This window comes from Panthera leo, chromosome C1, assembly GCF_018350215.1.
Source record: "Panthera leo isolate Ple1 chromosome C1, P.leo_Ple1_pat1.1, whole genome shotgun sequence".
Taxonomy (NCBI): domain Eukaryota; kingdom Metazoa; phylum Chordata; class Mammalia; order Carnivora; family Felidae; genus Panthera; species Panthera leo.
Window position 1 is genome coordinate 21,704,145 of NC_056686.1, and position 19,747 is coordinate 21,723,891.

The 19,747-nt window shown below is 37.6% G+C and overlaps 1 protein-coding gene across 20 annotated transcripts in view; it reads left to right on the forward strand.

Moving 5' to 3' along the window:
• Nucleotides 1-19,747, forward strand: part of EPB41 (erythrocyte membrane protein band 4.1) — a 200,107-nt gene that overhangs the window by 117,745 nt on the left and 62,615 nt on the right. For all 20 annotated transcript variants that reach the window (XM_042953637.1, XM_042953632.1, XM_042953631.1 and 17 more), the window contains 5 exons: nucleotides 592-667; nucleotides 4,565-4,783; nucleotides 12,081-12,168; nucleotides 15,141-15,293; nucleotides 18,369-18,466. In XM_042953637.1, the coding sequence (XP_042809571.1) occupies nucleotides 592-667; nucleotides 4,565-4,783; nucleotides 12,081-12,168; nucleotides 15,141-15,293; nucleotides 18,369-18,466 (634 nt within the window). The remainder of the gene's footprint in view (nucleotides 1-591; nucleotides 668-4,564; nucleotides 4,784-12,080; nucleotides 12,169-15,140; nucleotides 15,294-18,368; nucleotides 18,467-19,747) is intronic.

The window sequence follows — 19,747 nt, forward strand, 5'->3', positions numbered from 1 at the left end:
TCTTTCTACCCTCCAACATTCATGGTTGCTTTCTATATGTATGCTATTCTTGACCTTAGTATGTTCTCACCTAACGCTGTATCTTGGAGATATATCTTCTCTTGCTAAATGAATATATATTTAGGTTGTTTTCAGACATTTTCTATTACAAACAATATCTTACACATATACCATTCTGACCTCATTTAAGCATATGTATAAATGCATTTATGGAAATAGAATTGCAAGGTGAAAGGATATATGCATTTTATGTTTAGAAAGATCTTGTCAAATTGTCCTCCATAGTGTACCAATTTATACTCATATCAGCAATAGATAATTGTGTTTATTTTCCACACCAACGATAGGTGTTATCAAGTATTTTATATCAATTAACCTAATACAGAGCTCAAAGAGAAAAAAAAAATCACACTTTCAAACTCTTAAGTGGTTCTAAACAACTTTTTCTTTCTTAAATAAATATCAAATCTTTCCACAAAGCATGAGAATATTTAAAAAAACTCAGGAAAAGAAAACTTTGAATATTTTTGGTGCTCTAACAATCAGAAACTTAGGCATAAGCATACAATTCTTTTGTGTTTACCTTTACAGGTGTCCCCTGGAATTTCACCTTTAATGTCAAGTTTTATCCACCTGACCCAGCACAGTTAACAGAAGATATAACAAGGTAAATAATTTATTAATAGTTAAATATAGAATTAGTAATTCTCATTTTCATAAGCTCTGGGAATTTCCCTATTCAGAACTGAAGAAAAATTCTGTGCTATTAAAATGGGAAGTTTCTGGTCACTTCAAGACAGGTTTGCAAATAAGTGAGCCTTAAAGCCTCATTTATCTGTGATGTGCCTAGAGGAAATTGGCAGGGGAATTAACCTTGCTTCTCATGGGTATTATGACAAGTTGTGTACAGGACGCCTATAAACCACATGCCCTCCACAGGGCAAGATGCAAATATAGTGGTAAAATAGCTCTTCTACTTTTTCCCTTTGATACTCCTTCCCCACTGTGTTTTCTTTACAGGGATCAAAAAAGCTGAAGCCTGTGTTACTATTGTTTTTTCTTATCTCCCTTTTAAAGTATGTGATTAGGCAGTTTGTGAGTTCAAGCCCCGCATCAGGCTCTGTGCTGACAGCTCAGAGCCTGGAGCCTGCTTTGGATTCTCTGTCTCATTCTCTCTCTGCCCCTCCTCCCTCACGTGTGGTCTGTCTCTCTGTCTCTCAAAAATAAATGAAAATGTAAAAAAAAAAATTTTTTTTTAAAGTGTGTGATTAGGTACATAATCCTCATGAGCTGAATCTTTTTCAGTAATTTTTGAGCCCACTTGATTTATGAAATAAATGTTGTACTCTTTGAAAACAACTTACTGATTTCTTTTAGGAAAGTGACCTTTATTGGATTCTATATAAATATTAATAATAAAAAAGAAAATTGAAAACCAGCATATTGTAAAGAATACTGTTATACATATTTATTTATATCCATAACATCCTTATACATATTAGGTGCTTGGCAAATGTTTGTTAAATTGAACTGTTGGTTACTGAGAAATGACTTTCTAATCTGATATTGTTGTCAACTATCTGACAAATATACAGTTTCTATACTCCAGTTTTCATATCGCTCAAATAAGGGAATAGCCTAAGTAAACTCCAAATCTGATTGTTAAGTACAGTAAAACCTTGGTTTGTGAGCATAATTCATTCTGGAAACATACTTGTAATTCAAAGCACTTGTATATCAAAGAGAATTTCCCCATAAGAAATAATGGAAACTCAGATGATTCGTTCCATATAATAATGACTACAATACTGTAATATAATACAAAATAATAAAGAAAATACAAAATATAAAGAAAAATTAACAAATTAACTTGCACTTAACTTTGAAAACCTTTGTGGCTGGTGTGAGGGAGATGAGAGAGGAGGGTTATTGTGTAGGATGACTTTCACTATCAGTAACGGAATCACTTCTATTGGCTCAATGAAATCTTTTTCTTTTCGTGCAACTTTAACAAGGACACTATCCAATGACACTTGCTTTTGCCTCCTTTTGAGGATTTCGTGGAAATTGACAATGCGTTGTCATTAAACAGATTTATTGCTCAGACTGCCTCAGTCTTATTTGGGTGGTGCTTTTCTACAAAATTTTGCACTGTTTCCCCCATTTTATACATCTCCCTAATCTCATTTGAAGTGAGGGATTCTTCTGCTTTTTTTCTCCTCTTCCTCTTCTCCAGACGAGATGCAGACATAGACTTCTTATAAAAGCTTGCAATTTCGGCCACTTGCATAACTTGTTCATACTTCTTGATGATTTCCTTTTTAACTTCCACTGTAATCATCTCCTTCTTCTTACCACCTTCTTTTCAACCTTTTTCTGCACGGGGCTATTGTATACGCTTGCACAGATGTTGACTACAGTATTAATAAACTCTTGTTATATACTCTATTTAATATAACTGGCAATAAGGCAGCAGAGGAAAGGGTCTATATCTGCAGGCAGCCGTGACCTAGAATGAAGCAAAGCATTCCTAAGCTTACTCTTGTACGGAAAAGCAATGTACTGTCCATCGGTGCTTTGAAGTTAAAAAAATGCACTAGTGCCAGTTGTGGGTGCCTTCCAACATTCTGAAAAATCACTGATTCCTACCAGATACCATCGGCTGAGACCGAGCATCAGAGCATGGGAGATGATCACCCACAATCCCACAGCAAGAGAAAGAACCATTCATTGACTCAGTTGTGATCATGTGACTTTTGACGTCATGTACTATTCATATTGCAAGACCTCGCTCGTTTATCAAGTTAAAATTTATTAGAATGTTTGCTCACTCACAGAACAAGTTACTCACAATCCAAGGTTTTATTGTACTATGAAAGTTTTAAAAAATTATTCTTTGTCTAGATAATCCTTAGTACATTCTTGAAGTTGAGATGTCATCTCTGGCCTGAAAAAATTGTTTTGGTTATTTCATTTTCACATGTAATATTTGTCTCTTAAAGTTGCTTCTTATTCATCTTCCTTGAGGTTATGTATAAAACAATACAAATCCCTGAAATTTTTTGCTAATTACCCACATCTTAGAGGACATTAAGATTCTTGTGATTTGGTTGGCGTTCCTCTTTTTTTAAAAACGTATGTAGGGGCGCCTGGGTGGCTCAGTCGGTTGAGTGACCGACTTCCGCTCAGGTCATGATCTCGTGGTCTGTGAGTTTGAGCCCCGCGTCGGGCTCTGTTTTGACAGCTCAGAGCCTGGAGCCTGCTTCTGATTCTGTATCTCCTTCTCTCTCTGCCCCTCCTCCACTCATGCTCTGTCTCTCTCTGTCTCATAAATAAATAAACATTAAAAAAAATCAAAATAAAATCAAAATAAAAACGTGTGTAGTGACTAATTATAGATAGCAAAACGATTGTTGATATCTACATTATTCAACACCTTATTATGGTCAAAGCAAGGATATAATTCTAATTAATACGGGAATTTTCAATTTAATCATATCTCCCAGCTTTCCTGTTTGGTCAAACAGTCTGTATTGGTCAACTCAGAAAAAGTGCTAAGCAGGTCAGGATCACAGGTGTAAACATTATACTGATGGAGATGAATGCCTAACATGTAGGGGCACATGGTTGGTTTGTTCTACTTAACAGTTTTAACCCCAGTATGAATTTCCAACAATGTAGCACACTGGTGGCATCAGTCCTATAAGACGAGAGTGAATGGAAGGCTTAGCCCATCTTGAAGAGAAAACAGCTGAAAATGTTCATATCCTACTAAAAATGTGTCCATAATGTCATCTTTTTATGTGAAGGACAGTATCTACACATTTGGCAAAGCAGTTTGATAGAAGGAATCCAGTTTTGTAGCCAAACAGCCTTTATTACTATATGACATTGAGCAAGCTTAGTCTTTGAAACTGCCTCTCTATCTGTAATTTGGTGATGATACCCACCAAACATTTTTTTTGTGAAGATTAGATGAGATAATTTATGTGTATATGGTACTTAATGTACTCAATAAAATATTAATTTCTTTACCTCCTTCAGACTTTTCCCAGTTTCTCCTCTTTTCTTTCTTTTTTGTTATTGAGATATAATTGACATACAGTGTTATATTAGTTTCTGGTGTGCAACATAATGATTCAATATTTGCATATATTATGAAATGATCACAATAGGTCTAGTTCACATCCATCACCACACATAATTACAAAAATGTTTTTTTCTGGTGATGAGAACTTTTAAGATCTACTCTCTTAGCAACTTCTTTTCTTTTTAAATTGCCTTCCAGACATGAGCCCAACATAGTTAAAGGTTTTTTTTTTTTTTTTTTTGAGTTTTTATGTGGAAAAATTTTAAACATGCAGAAAGGAAAAAATAATCGTATGATGAACAACCATGTACCCACTACCTAGGTTAAACAATTATTAGCATTATCTCATACTTACTTAATCTCTCTTGTTTTTCTCCCTCCATATCTCTGTCTCATTCCCCCTTTCTTCCTCTTTCTCTATATTTTGTTTTTGTTGTTACTGACATAGTAACATTTTTTCTCTTTTGGCTGTAGGTATTATTTATGCCTCCAGCTTCGACAGGACATAGTTTCAGGACGTCTGCCCTGTTCCTTTGCAACCTTAGCGTTATTAGGTTCTTATACCATCCAGTCTGAGCTGGGAGACTATGACCCAGAACTTCATGGTGCGGATTATGTTAGTGATTTTAAACTGGCCCCAAATCAGACGAAGGAACTTGAAGAGAAGGTCATGGAACTGCATAAGTCATACAGGTAAGTATGTTTCCAGGGTTTTTTCTGTGTTTGCTTTGGCAATAAGTTTAAACTCTTGACCTGGTTTGATTTGGTGTTTGTCTTGGAGGGAATGTGGTGCTGTAGAAAGAGTCGGCTCGATCCCCTCCACTGTTTGACTTTGAGCAGGTCGTTTAAGTCCTTGGAACCTCCTGTTTTCTCATCAGGGTGATAGGTGTTGCATTGTAGGATGAAAACTAAATGAGGCAATATATGGAAAGCACTAAGCACTGTGTCTGGCACATAGTAGGTACTCAATAAATGTTAGCTATTGTTATCTTACCTTTTTTCAGATTTTAAAATTATTATGCTATATATTAGATACTTTAAGATCATTAAAGCAGGGTTCTTAGGCTATCTGTACATGGATAAACTTCAGAGGACCCATGAACCCCCTGAAGGTATTTTTAAAAGTCTTGATTGAATTCAATGCTTTTTTTCATGGAGATTGTTGGTAATGTTGGGAGGTATCATCACACAGTGATCAAAAGCAAGGACTTATAGTCAGACTGAGCTGGGTTGAAATCTTGGCTCTGCTTGGTCCTGGCCTTGTGACCCCAAGTTATTCACTTAACCTCTCTGAGTCTCAGGTTCCTTTTTAAAAAAAAAAAAATTTTTTTAATGTTTATATATTTTTGAGAGAGAGAGAGAGACAGAGAGAATGAGCAAGCAGGGGAGGGATAGGAAGAGGGAGACAGAGAATCCTAAACAGGCTCCACACTGTGAGAGCAGAGCCTGATGTGGGGCTCCAAGTCACGAACTGTGACATCATGACCTGAGTTGAAATCAAGAGTTGGCAGCTTAATCGACGGAACCACCCAGGCACCCTGAGCCTCAGGTTCCTTTAACGTCTGATGGAGATTATTACCTCAGAGTAAATAGGGCAATGGCTAGGATTAGAAAAGATACTGTGTGGAAAAACTTAATATAGTGTCTTACGCATTGTCAAAATTCAGTAAATGTTAGTTAATATTTTTAAAAATTAATTTATTTATTTTGAGAGAGACAGAGAGAGTGAGCAAGGTAAGGGCAGAGAGAGAGGGAGAGAGAATCCCAGGCAGGCTCCACACTGTCAGCACAGAACCCGTTGCAGGGCTCGAACTCATGAACCATGAGGTCATGACCTGAGCCAAAGCTGAGAGTCAGAAGCACCCCGATGCCACCCAAGCACCCCAATGTTAGCTAATATTAAAGTGCCGGAATAATTTGTGTTTCTTTCTCTGTATGTCCCATTGTTATTTAAGTGACTTGCTGTAGCTAAATTTTACAGCCTGCCTTAGCTTATTAACATGAATGTCTGATCTTGGCCTTGAGTCAGTACCCTGAGTTATGTTAGTGTGAGTTAGGAGAATCCAGCTATCTTTTAAGCCAGACATTTAAAAAATTTGTAAATATGTGAAATAATGTCACTTTTTTTTGTTACTACATTTTGGGAAAATACTGTTATTTTTCACACACAAAAAAGTTATGAATGTTAAAATATGAGTTTATTCTTTAAAGATTTAATAAAAATTTAACATTTTTCTTAGTTTTAATTTCTAATGTAGTAAATATTGATAGATATAACCCACATAAAGGAAAGCTCTTTGGAGCCCTCAGTAAGTGTTGAGAGTGAAGGGATCCTAAAGTCAAAGTTTAAGAACCACTGAGCTAGGTGATGAGATGGAAGCATGGGCTCTGGAATCAGCCTGTCTCACTTTGAGTGAGACTCTGTTCCTTATTAGCTTTATGACTCTTGTAAATTACATAAGCCCTCTGAGGTTCAGTTTTCTCATCTGAAAAATAAGGATAGTGATAGGAATTTTGTGATTGTTAAAAATATGAAGTGGTTAGCATAGTGACTAGTATATAGTGAGAGTATTTTTTAGCCTAATAATTCCTAACCCCATTTTACAAGTGATGGCTGTGAATCTGGGTTTAGGGAACTACTTTTTGTAACTTAACTGAATTTAAGCCCAAATAAGCGAAATGATCTCAAGAGATAGGTGGATATGGTCCAGTTTGATATTCTGTGAGGTATATGGATAGAAATTAAGCAGTAATAGATCTCCATGACTAGAAAATTTAGAGGTGAGTCATCTTGGAATTGCTCCTTTTTGGAAAGATTGGCACTCTTTACAAACAGAAAGCCAAATGGAAATTTTAATTATGTCCAACAACATGGCACTTTAAATAATCCAGAGAAACTTCTGCTGAAGCAGAAACATTTTACTATGCATTGAAAAGTACAAGCAAGTACCACCCTGTTCTCAGATAAACAGAAGACTGCCTACGTACATGGAACCCTTAGTTAGTGGCCCTTTGCCCAGACGGAGACTTTGAAGCTATAATTAACTTTAAATTTATACTAGCAAATCAAGCTTTAAAATGAATTGCCGTCCATGTATGGGTACTAGGAAAGTATGTAAACTTGTCAGTTGCCCCCCACTTAATTATTTGAAATCTCAGTCCTTAATTAGGAGATGCAACAAACATTATTAAAAGGCTGTCACATAACATTGGAATTCACTGAATGGCTCTATATCCGGACCACACTTGCTCAAAATAAATACAGAGAAACTTTGTTTTAGTTTCTCTTTTTAATGAGCAGGACTTAACCAGTGCCAAAGCTCTCTGGTTAGATGCTTTTGTAAGTTTGCAGTCCGTTCAAGTAGTAAATTATGAGGTGGTACTGAATAAATTCACAATGGTTTAGAGGTATCTAACCTCTTCCCAGCTAGTTTATTATACTTCAAGAGTCTGTGAATCTGGGTTTAGAGAACTACAGAACTAAATTTTCCAAGAAAAATTTAGGAGAAACCATGATCTTTAAAATTTTAAGGTGAAAATAATTTAAATTTAATTTGTGATATTAAATTTGTAAAGTAAATGTGTTGTATTTACATGTACAGTTCTGTGAGTAGTGGGATTATGAGAGATTTTATTTCCCCCCATGTTCTTATACAATGAATGTGTATGATTTTTATAATCATAAATAGCTTCCTGAAACAATTTTGTTTTGCCATTAGGTAGCATAGAGGAAGATAGTCATCCATGCAGAGAGGCCATCTGGCTGGGGATATTGGGGTCTAAGCAGGGTGGAGAGAGTTATTCATGGATAGGGGGCCAGCCTGGCATGAAGAACCAGAGCTCAAACAGTATGAAGTGGGCACGTGGTGGTAGTTATGAGAGGCATAGCAGATTGAGAAGGGCATCCATGTGGGGGTAAGGCCTGCATTGGGTGGAGGCCATCCACATGGGGTGATACCTGATACAAGGTGTTGAAGCCTGGGCAGGGTGAAGAAGATGTCCATGGAAGGGATAGCCTACCACTAGAAGTCAGAACCTGAGTGAGGTAATGAGGGCATCCCTGTGTGGGGAATAACCCAGCATGGGGGGTTTAGAGTCCAGTCAAGGTGAAAAGGGCATCCATGTAGGGGAGGAGTCAGTGGTAGCAATGAGAGATTGGTTATGTACAAGGAGTTGATCAAATTAGTATATTAATGATAATGGGAGTCAGATTTCTCACTGTCAGTAAAGGGTGATACACAGTATGGAGAGAGAGAAACCCTGTGGTATTGCATTAAAACTGGAGGTGTCAGTGCTAATTCATGATTTCTGATAGATAGATGTGTAAATAGGCGTGCGCACACACACACACACACACACACACACATACTAACATACTCTAAGTCTACATTGTTCTAGAAGGAGGTACTTTAAAAATGCCAGAAATGATCAGAAGGGTACAGAATCCAGCTTGGGGAGGCTCCCACTGGCCAAATCTGGTCCAATTTAAGCACTAAAATAAATAAGGAAAATAATTGATTATATTGCATTGAATAAAATGAGAATCTCTGAGTCCATACTGATATAAAGGAATAAGTTGAAAGTTTAATAAGGAATAGGATATTCAAAGGTTTCAAACTATATTCCCACAAAATGGTTATTAATTGCAAAGAGATAAATAGGAATTTCACAGCGGGGAAGCCTGGCAACATCAGTGATGAAAAAGAACATCATCCATGAGGCGACAAGTTGAAATTGTGTACTTACCACCTGATAGGATGCAGTGAGAACGCAGAGCCATTTCAGTGCTATTCTTGTCAAAGATGCAAAACCTGAATCAACTCATGGAGAAACATCAGGCCCAAATTGAGGGTCATTCTGTAGAATAACTGGCCTGTGATCCTCACAAGGTCAAGATTATGAAAGTCAGGGAGAGATTAAGGAACTGTCCCAGACTGAAGAAGACCAGAGACATGAACTCAGTGACACTCCTGATACTCACTAAGCTGGGCCTTTCTGCTGTACAGAACATAATTTTTTTTAAGCTTATTTATTTTGAGACAGAGAGGGAGAGTGCGAGCAGGGGAAGGGCAGAGAGAGGAAGAGAGAGAGAGAATCCCAAGCAGGCTCCACACTGTCAGTGTACAGCCCAATGCAGGGCTCGAACTCACAAACCCTGAGATCATGACCTGAGCCGAAACCAAGAGTCAGATGCTTAACCAACTGAGCCACTCAGGCGTCCCTGTACAGACCATTTTTTAAACAAATGACTAAACTTGAGTGGGGTCTGAGGATTAGATAGCAGTAATGTATTAAAATTTATTTTGGGGCACCTGGGTGGCTCAGTCAGTTAAGCATTCGACTTTGGCTCAGGTCATGATCTCACGGGCTGTGAGTTCGAGCCCCATGTCGGACTCTGTGCTGACAGCTCAGAGCCTGGAGCCTGCTTCAGATTCTGTGTCTTCCTCTCGCTCTGCCCCTCCCCTGCTCATGCTCTGTCTCTCTCTGTCTCAAAAATAAATAAAAACATTAAAAAAAAGAGTTATTCCTGCTTTTGATGGTTCTATTGAGGTTACGTAGAAAAATGTCCTTGTTTGTAGGAATTACACATTAAAGTGTTGGGAGAGATGGGTGATCAGGTTGACAGTTTGCTCTCAGATAGTTCAGGAAAATATTATTTGCACTGTAGGTAACTTTTAAGTTTAAGTGTGTTTCAAAAATGTTTAAATTATATTAAAAATTTTTCATGCAAACATCAGCCAAATTTCAAATATAAGTATTATTTTCAACTAACAAGGAAATTCATAGCTTTAAATATCTCTTACTACTTGTCCTTAATATAATTTATTTATTTATATTTTAAAAAATATATTATTATTTAAGTAATCTCTACACCCAACAGGGGGCTGGAACTCACGACCCCAAGATCAAGAGTCACATGCTCTTCCAACTGAGCCAACCAGGTGCCTCTGCCCTTAATATAATTTTAAAGCGTGCTTACTTAGAAAAGCCTTTAACCACATAGTCTGAAACTTAAATCTGTATTTAAATTGACCCTGTTAATGTCCCTTAGAGTTGGAGGAATAAAGATAGAGAAGATTTTATCATGATTGCCTCATTTAATGTTTTAAAATTTGCCTTCAAGTTCAAGTAAGTGATCAGTTATTTCTTTTATGAATTATGTATAAATGTTCCACTGTACCATCATCAGAAACCTAAAGTTGCAATAATAATAAACATTAATATTTTGCAGAGCAGTTTCACAACCATTATCTCATTTTATCCTACTAATCACATTCATTCATTCAGTAAAATAAAAAATTCATTGGCTATCCTAGTCTCTGGAATTAGGTATTATTATGAATCTTCCTTTATAGTTAGAAGATTGAGGGAGACGCCAGGTCACCACTCTCAAGTGCCGGACGCATGATTCCAGCTTGAGTAATGCGACTTGAATCCTGCCTAAAGCCTTCTGCCTTAAAGTCACAACTTGCCTGTGGCTATGTTATCCCTCAGGGCCTATTTCTTCATCACAAAATCAAACTGTTGGACTCTATAATCTTCAAGCTCCAATCCAGCTTCAAAACCCAAAAATTCAAGCCATCGATAATAACAACAATAACAAAAACTATAAAATGATTAGGAGTAACCTTAACTAGAAAAGTATATAACTTATATGGGGGGGGGGGGTGGGCGGGAGGAACAACCCTGTAAAATTTTCCTGAGCTGTTTTTAGTGACGTGAATATACAGACTTGCACATGTGTTAATTTTCCCACTCTCCTTTTTGTGTGTGTGTTCAAGTTTTAGATCTATTAGTAAATAGAATTCAGGTGTGATGATTTAGTGCTTGTGAAAAAAAGTTTATTTGGGGAGGCTGAGTCATTAACAGAGCTGCATCCTCTCTCCTGAGATTTTGGTGGTTGTTCCAAGGAACCCTTTGTTCTTTTCAATGAGACTAAGGACAGATGGATTTAGAAGAGACTTTTTTCCATTAAATGAATAGGCTACTGCTGCTTTGTATAGTTTAAGGCAGTCCTCCTGGAAGCAGGCATTTACTCAGTTTTTCTTTGGAGGTGTGGCGGCATTGTTGTCAGTGTGAAGTCATATTTGATTGGCCTCAATTGTTCAGCACTAGGAGTGATGTCTTTTTCTTCAAAGCTCACCATAACAGCTCATGAGCACTTTTCAAAAGAGGGGAAGGTTACAAAGGAGAAGGAAAGACCATCACAGTGACCATTTAGACAGTGAGACTGATTGTTTTCAAACAGATCTAATTCATTATATGCCTAGTAATGAAGACATCTTAATAACAGGGAAAGCAGCCCCATTATCTACATGCTTCTATTAACCAATTTATTTTGTTTAGATCAGTGGGCAGGACACCATCTGTTACCAGAAATTTTCTTTTCATCAAGCCTGTCCCCATTAAGAGTCGCCAGTTAAGTAACTTCAGCTGCCCTCCTGTTTAATTTCCATAATAATTCAGGAGTACACAGAGAAAAAGGCAGCTAAGAGGATATTGTAAATTGTACCATGCCCTCAGAGGATTTAGTTTGGTCGCCTCCTTGGCAAGAAAAATTAGTGGGAGGAGCTTATGTGTGTTAGAGAAAAAGGCTGAGGAGAGGGAGGGTAGAATGGATGGTGGAAGCTTTAAGGAAACTGTTAAGCAAGATTTGTTTTAAAACCTTTTTTTTCTAATAGCTTTTTGGTGACTTTGTTTTTCTCTGAGATCTCTTTTACTAAGGCATATTTCAATGATTTAGGCACAGGTAGTGATAAGAATCCTTTTCCCTAATATTCTACTTTCAGGACTATGAAATATATCCATGTACATCTGTGTATATATATATATATATATATATATATATACATATATATATACACACATATATATATATATGTATGTATGTATGTTTGTGTGTTTATATGACGTACAACTAATATATGAGTGTTATTATTGTAAATGTTGGCACTGTGATGCTCTATTTTCAATTTTTATTCTACCAAAGGTCCATGACTCCAGCTCAAGCTGACCTGGAATTTCTTGAGAATGCCAAAAAGTTGTCTATGTATGGTGTTGACCTTCATAAAGCAAAGGTAATGATAATTTTGGCCTTTGTTACTGAGCGTGTATCAGACCTGGGTCATATAATACTTGTTACCAACTTGCATCTGGGGTACTATAAAACATTGAAAAAAGATAGTTCTTGTTAGAACTTTAAGTGTATAATTTGAATTGCCCGTTTGCAATTCCACCGTCAGAATGCCGCTGCACATCTAAGCCCCTCTAAGGATCAAAGATACAGCACAGAACAGAAGTGATATTTTCCTAAATATTTGAAAATATAGAGATAGCAGCCAACATCACCTACATCAGAATCACCTGGAACATGTATTAAGTATGCAGATTCTCAAGCTCCTCCCACATTTACTGAATTGCTTTGAACAAGACGCTAGATCTCCAAGTTTACTAAACATCTCAAATTACGCTCATTCACACCTGAATCACACCTGAGAACCATTGGCTTAAGGTAGTGGTTCTCAAAGGATGGCCTCATAACCAACATTTAGCATCATCTGGGAACTTGTGAGGCACATTTCAGGCCCCATCCCAGACTCACTGAATCAGAAATGCTGCACGTGGAGCCCAGCAATCTCTGTCTATAAGCTCTTTCTATAAGCTCTCCAGGTGATTCTAGTGCACGTGGGATGAACCACAGGGTTCATTTGGAAACTACTGGGTTAAGAATTGTAAACTTGGGCTTTAATGGTTGTTCTGCCTCATATAACCTAACAGAATAAATACTTAAGGGAAGTTCCTTGACTTCTTTCGTCTTCAGCTACTGAAATGGCTGAGAGTGGTGAGGGTGTGTGTGTGAGGAGTTTGTGAGGGAATGGGCTCAAGAGATAATATGAAGCTCATTTTTTAATTTTTATTTTTACAATTAAAAAAACTTTTTTTTAATGTTTATTTATTTATTTTTTTTTGAGAGAGAGAGAGAGAGAGAGAGAGAGCACGAGTGGGGGAAGGGAGAGAAAGATGGAGACACACAGAATCCGAAGCAGGCTGCAGGCTCTAAGCTGTCAGCACAGAGCCCTATGTGAGGTTTGAACTCACAAGATGTGAGATCATGACCTGAGCCGAAGTTGGACGCTTAACCAGCTGAGCCACCCATGTGCCCCAATATGAAGTTCATTTAGAGGAACTTAATAACTAAGATGCATCATGAGGGGACTCAAAACCATGTCCATTGAGAAAGCAAAGGAATACAGATACTTAGCCCACAGAAGAGAAAATTTAGGGAAGATGTAACACCTGTCTTTGTGTGTTTGAAGGATAACTGTGAAGTAGACATTTCACTATGCCTCCAAATATAAAGCTAGAGCCGGTAAAATGGAAATTACAGGGAAATACTATTCAGCTCGGTTTGACAAATTGCTTAGCAGAGCTATTCTAAGATGGAATGGGTTACCTCATTCCATAGCGAGTGTTCTGTTGCTGGAGATATTCCAGAATCGGTACAATAATCACTTGGTAGGAATTTAGAAAAGGACATTCAAATATCTGGTGTGTGATTGGACTAACATGACCTTTCATGCTTCTCCCACCCTGAAAATCTGATATGTGAAGATTTTTCCTTCTTTATTAGAGTCCATTAATTCTAATAAAATTTCATTACATGTTAGTGGTTTTTCTTAAAATGTTGCTCTGGATTGTTTGGGGCTGGGTACTTCTGTGAATCTGTAAAGTAGATGGCAGAAAAATCAGAATTGAAATTGTTTGGTTTTGCTTCTCAATTCTTGCTGCAGGCTGATATCGTTGCTGTAATTATCAGGAATAGATGAAGAAGTCAGGCAGCATGTTCCTTTCCCAAATGTTGTAAAGCAAATTGTTTCTCCAAAACATAATTAAGAGAGAGATGTAGTTGTACCCACAGGCTTTAAGAATTTAAGAGGGCATCTTCTGGGAAATTCTCAGTTATATAGTCATTGAGTTTATAATTTTTACTTCTCGGGTTTTTTTGTACATAACACATATGCCATTAACATGTTTCTCTATACTCATTTTGGGGAAAGGAGTAGTCAAGAAACATTTGATTCTGGGTTTTGATTACCTATATAAATAGTTGTCTGTAGAGATTTATTCAGGTGAAATTTATTCCTTATTAGACAGGGATGATTAATATATATTTAATTTTAAAAAATTACTAAAGAGGCATATAAATATGTCTTTATCTTATCTCGCTGTTCCTTCTTGACTTTGGGATGATATTTATAATTTAATATACTTAACATCAGTAATTACAAAAGTCTGAGATTCTCCATACTGAGTTTATATAGGAAGAGAACTCCTTTACTTACCATGATTTTTGGACGAGTGGCCACATTATCATAAAAAGAACAAGAATTATAATTGTGCATGCATATTTGGTAGTAGACATAGCCCTCAGCCCTAGCCTCTAGAAGTCATGTGGTCTACTGACTTAAACATACACGTATAGGACATAGGTAGCTACCGTAGCTACCATAGTTATTATTTACTGATTATGATAGTGGCAAGTTTGAGTATTTTAGAACTGGGAGACCAAAATGAATGTTTACCCTAGAATTCTCATATGCAGGCAGGCATGGTAAAAGTAGATTAATGTCTCTTTTTGGATTATTAAGGAACACCTTTTTGGAAGATACAGAGGCTCAGTTTATGGGAGAAGTGTTATAAAGTTAGATGAGGTGCAAGCCCAATGACATTTCACAATGGCTTTGGGGAGTGGCGGTGGTGGTTATATTGCTCCTTAGAGTAGTTAGTTGCTTCAGTGGGTAAGATGTGTGCATGTCAGTATTTCTTGGACCTGAGAAGAGCGGATGTTCACTCATGGTGGTATAGTAACATTTTTAGTAACATATAGTAACATTTTTATATGGACTGAACAGTCCTGTAGATTATGATTGTTAGGTTGAGCTTTACTTTTTAATGTATGCTTTGTGTTTTTGGTTATATATCAAATAAGAGTCAGCAATGTGTTGAGTACTTTGCTGAACGCTGAGCTGCTAACACTTTTGTTTTTCAGGACTTGGAGGGAGTGGATATCATCCTAGGTGTCTGCTCTAGTGGCCTTCTGGTTTATAAAGATAAGCTGAGAATTAACCGCTTTCCTTGGCCCAAAGTGCTGAAGATTTCTTACAAACGTAGCAGCTTTTTCATCAAGATTCGACCTGGAGAGGTACATAATCCATGCTTCTTTCCTCCTGAATCAAACATAGACCATGTTGAAAATACCTTTTCATTCCTGTTTTCCTTGTTATGTCATCAAAGAGATCTCTTGGGATACTTGGGTGGCTCAGTAGGTTGAGTGTCTATCTCTTGATATTGGCTCAGGTCATGAGCCCAGGGATGTGGGATTGAGCCTGGCATTGGGCTCCATGCTAAGTGTGGATCCTGCTTAAGATTCTCCCTCTCTGTCTCTCTCTCCCTCTCTCTCTCTCTTTCTCTCCCCCACTCTCTCTCTAAATAAAATAAGTAAATAAGCAGTCTCTCTGTAGCTAACTATTCAGGAGCTGATAATTCTGTTTTCTAAATTAATCAGCCCCATGATGCTTCTTGTCTTCCTCACTACTGATCTTCTGGTTTCTTCTGGATCTTCTGGTTTCTCTTTATGGAAGTAAATATACCATGGCCAAAAGTTAATCTTGGATTGATAAACTTGTTTCTTGTTTACTCCGGGTAAAATCTTGATGGAAAAATATTTATAAATATTTATAAATTAAGTAGCAGGAGATTTTTAAATGGTGGGGTTAAGATACTCATGTTTTGCACTACCAACACCTTACCTGATGTAATTAAGATTTATTTGTATGTGTAGCTTCTAGTGGTTACTGAGAATGTATTCTACGTCAAGTTATAGATTAAAAAAATTTTTTTTAATGTTTATTTACTTTTGAGAGAGAGAGAGAGAGAGAGAGAGAGAGAGAGAGAGACACCAAGTGAAAGCAGGGGAGGGGCAGAGAGAGACAGAGACACAGAATCTGAAGTAGGCTCCAGGCTCTGAGCTGTCAGCACAGAGCCAGACGCAGTGCTTGAACCCACGAACCATGAGATCATGCCCTGAGCCGAAGTCAGATGCTTAACGGACTGAGCAGCTCAGGCACCTCTCAAGTTCTAGATTTGTAATAGAGTTGGATGTTCAACTTTATACCAGACAACTCAGTTATTAGTTGGTGTTCAAGATTCAGGATATACTAATGCTGGCCAAACTTAACTTTTACATTAAAGAGCTATCATGGCACAGTAGAAAATTGTTTAAGTAGGAATTAAATTTTATAAAGTTCTAGCTCCTACTCTGCCTCTACCACCTACTAAACAAAATAACCAGGACAAGTCTATGGCTCAGCTTCCTTATCATTCGAGCGGGATAATACCTTCTCTCTCTTGACTTGAAGATCACATGAGATGACAGCTATAAAAGCTCGAAGTAAGAAAGCAGTGCACCAATGTAATGTGGCGTGTTTTTGTGTGTGTATCACCATCTGCTGGTGAAAAATGGCTCATTATTTTAGCTTGGGAATACTGGATGTACAGCCTTAAAAATCTTGGATAAGCTCAATGAAGCATTTATTTAATACCGTAATTATTTACCTGTACCTAACAAAGAACAATCAGTGTCTTCCCTCAAAAATTTCAAATCTAAGAGTCATTCAGTCACCAAATATTTATTGAGGGCTTTCATTAGGCCAGGCACTATTCTAGGGTCTAGGAATATAATAGTGAATAAAAGAGTTCATCCTTAACCGATCTTACATTTTAATCTCTTTTTTGTAACGTTTATTCATTTTTTTGAGAGACAGAGACAGAACACAAACGGGGGGAGGGCCAGAGAGAGAGGGAGACATAGAATCTGAAGCAGGCTCCAGGCTCTGAGCTGTGAGCACAGAGCCCGATGCGGGGCTGGAACCCACCAACTGTGAGATCATGACCTGACCTGAAGTTGGACGCTTAACTGACTGAGCTACCCAGGCACCCCACCTGTCTTACATTTAATGTGGGAGGGCAAAAACTTTACACACACACACACACACACACACACACACACACACACACAAATATGATAAAGGAAATACTTGGGTTTTTTTTTAATAACACCTGTATAATACATACTAAAACACAGGATTCTTTTTTTTTTATTAATGTTTTTATTTTATTTTTGAGACAGAGAGAGACAGAACATGAGCAGGGGAGGGGCAGAGAGAGAGGGAGACACAGAATCCGAAGCAGGCTCCAGGCTCTGAGCTGTCAACACAGAGCCCGACGGGGGGCTTGAACTCAGACCGTGAGATCATGACCTGAGCCGAAGTCGGACACTTAACTGACTGAGACACCCAGGCGCCCCATAAAACACAGGATTCTTAAGAAAGCATTTAGGAACAAGAGTAGGATTTTGAGAAGTATAGTATTATGTCTACAGTAGATGACCTAGCAGTTACATGGTATAGTAGAAACCGGGAAAATCTGGTTCTGCTACTTATAGCTATGAGACTGAACAAATAACTTCTCTGATCTTAGTTTCTTCATGTGTAAAAATATAGATGACACTATTTAATCATAGTGTTATTGGCAATAATAGGCACTAAAAATGTCAGTTTCTTTTCCATCTTGTAAAGTATGCTTAAGGTAGAAACAAAGAGGCAAAAGACTAGCAGGACAGTGTTTCTAGTATCTTTGGCAGGCTATGGTTTGCTTCAAAGAAGTATTCAGATAAACCAGTGGTCAATCAAAGGAAAAAGAAGACATTTAATAATTCAGGAATCTGGTTTGAGCCAAAATCTTAAGCTTCTATTACTAATAATAATTGCATAATAATATTGGTTGATTGGAGAAATCATCTGCTATCCCATTCCCTGGTCATATAGTAGTAGAAGTATCCCAAATGCAGACAGTGACTAAGGAAGAATAAGTAGTCTGGACAATCAAAAGGTGACTTAATTATGTCTCAGAAAAATGTACAGTGTGTGTGTGTGTGTGTGTGTGTCTGTGTGTCTGTGTGTGTCTGTGTGTGTGTGTCTGTGTCTGTGGGGGGAATGGGTGCTGAATAAAATAAGATGCATTCCCTGGCTTCCCTGCTGTTGAAAAAGCCCTGAGTACATTTCTGTTGGTAAGTAGAAAAAATTTTGAAATGATACTTTATGTTTTGAAACCAGTAACATTCTTTTATTCACAATGTCCTCTTCTGTAACACCATATTTCTGATATTGTATCACTTTAGTAAAATAATCATGTTTCATGTTTATTCATGTTTTTATAGCAAGAGCAATATGAAAGTACCATTGGATTCAAGCTTCCCAGTTACCGAGCAGCTAAGAAATTATGGAAAGTCTGTGTAGAGCATCACACATTTTTCAGGTATTGTTCTCACTTAAGTATTTTTCAAGGATAAGTTATGCATGTTTCTATTTTAAACCTGCTATTGAAATTCCCTTCTTTGTATGGCTGGCATTCTTTTATTTAGCTCAGGTGAGATCATCTTAAGCGAGACAAAATAAATCCACTTCTCTTCCCTTGGGTTGAAAAACATGCCTCAACATTCCCAAAGCACCTTTCTGTGTATGATGGAAGGAGAAAAGAAGTGAGAAAAAGGAATCTGTATTTATTAGGGGCTCTGTGATCATCTTAACTGGAGCTAAACTAAATTCAGTCTGTCAGGAAGAAGTACCCTGACCTACCTCCACATGGAATTTCTTTAAGCAATGCTTAACTACTTTCTGTGGGGCTGTTCTATTAGAAGGTGAAAGGTAGGAAGCTGATCATTATCTTGGCTCTAATCAACCCCAGAAAAGAAGTACAGAGAACCATCTTTAAAGCCCAGTTGTATCAGATAATCAGAAGATGGGAGAAAGTTTAATCTGCTCTACTCTTCAAGAGGCTACATCATTAACTCCTTGTAGTCATTTACCAAACATTTTCTGTGTGCTTACCCTTTGTATAGGCACTGTAGTAGGCATTGAGAATATACCACAAGATAGTTCTAGTCCCTGTCCTGAGGGAACAGTCTAGCAGAGAAGACAGACCTTAGACAAGTATTTACCTGCATTGAAAGGAGAGTCAGCTAGGGGTGCCTGGGTGGCTCAGTCAGTTAAACATCTGACTCTGGATTTTGGCTCCGGTCATGATCTCACAATTTGTGAGACTGAGCCCCGAGTCAGGCTCTGTGTGCTATCAGCACGGGATTCTTTCACTCACTCTCTCTCTCTCTGCCCTTCCCCCGCTCCCCTTCTCCCCCTCTCACCCTGTGTGTCTCAAAAATAAATAAATAAACTTACAAAAAGAAAGAAAGAAAGGAGAGCCAGCTAGTTTTGTCCCTTTGCCTTTTAAAGAAAATGTTATTATGTGAAACTGCATACATAGTAAAGAAAGTGGTATAATGAATTGCCCTTGTACCTACCTTTGGATCTATCACCCAGCCTAAATATTATCACCTCAAGGCCATTCTTGTTTCATCTATATCCCCCCTACCCATTCCTTCCCACTCCCTTCCAGATATTTTGAAGCAAATCCCAGATTTTATGTCAGTTGGCTGTTTATGAATGGCTTTTAAGAGAGATGACCATGATATCTTCTACTTCTATTTGTATGTTCATATCATACTTAGCACCATAGCACACTGGACAGGAAGAAAAATCAGGG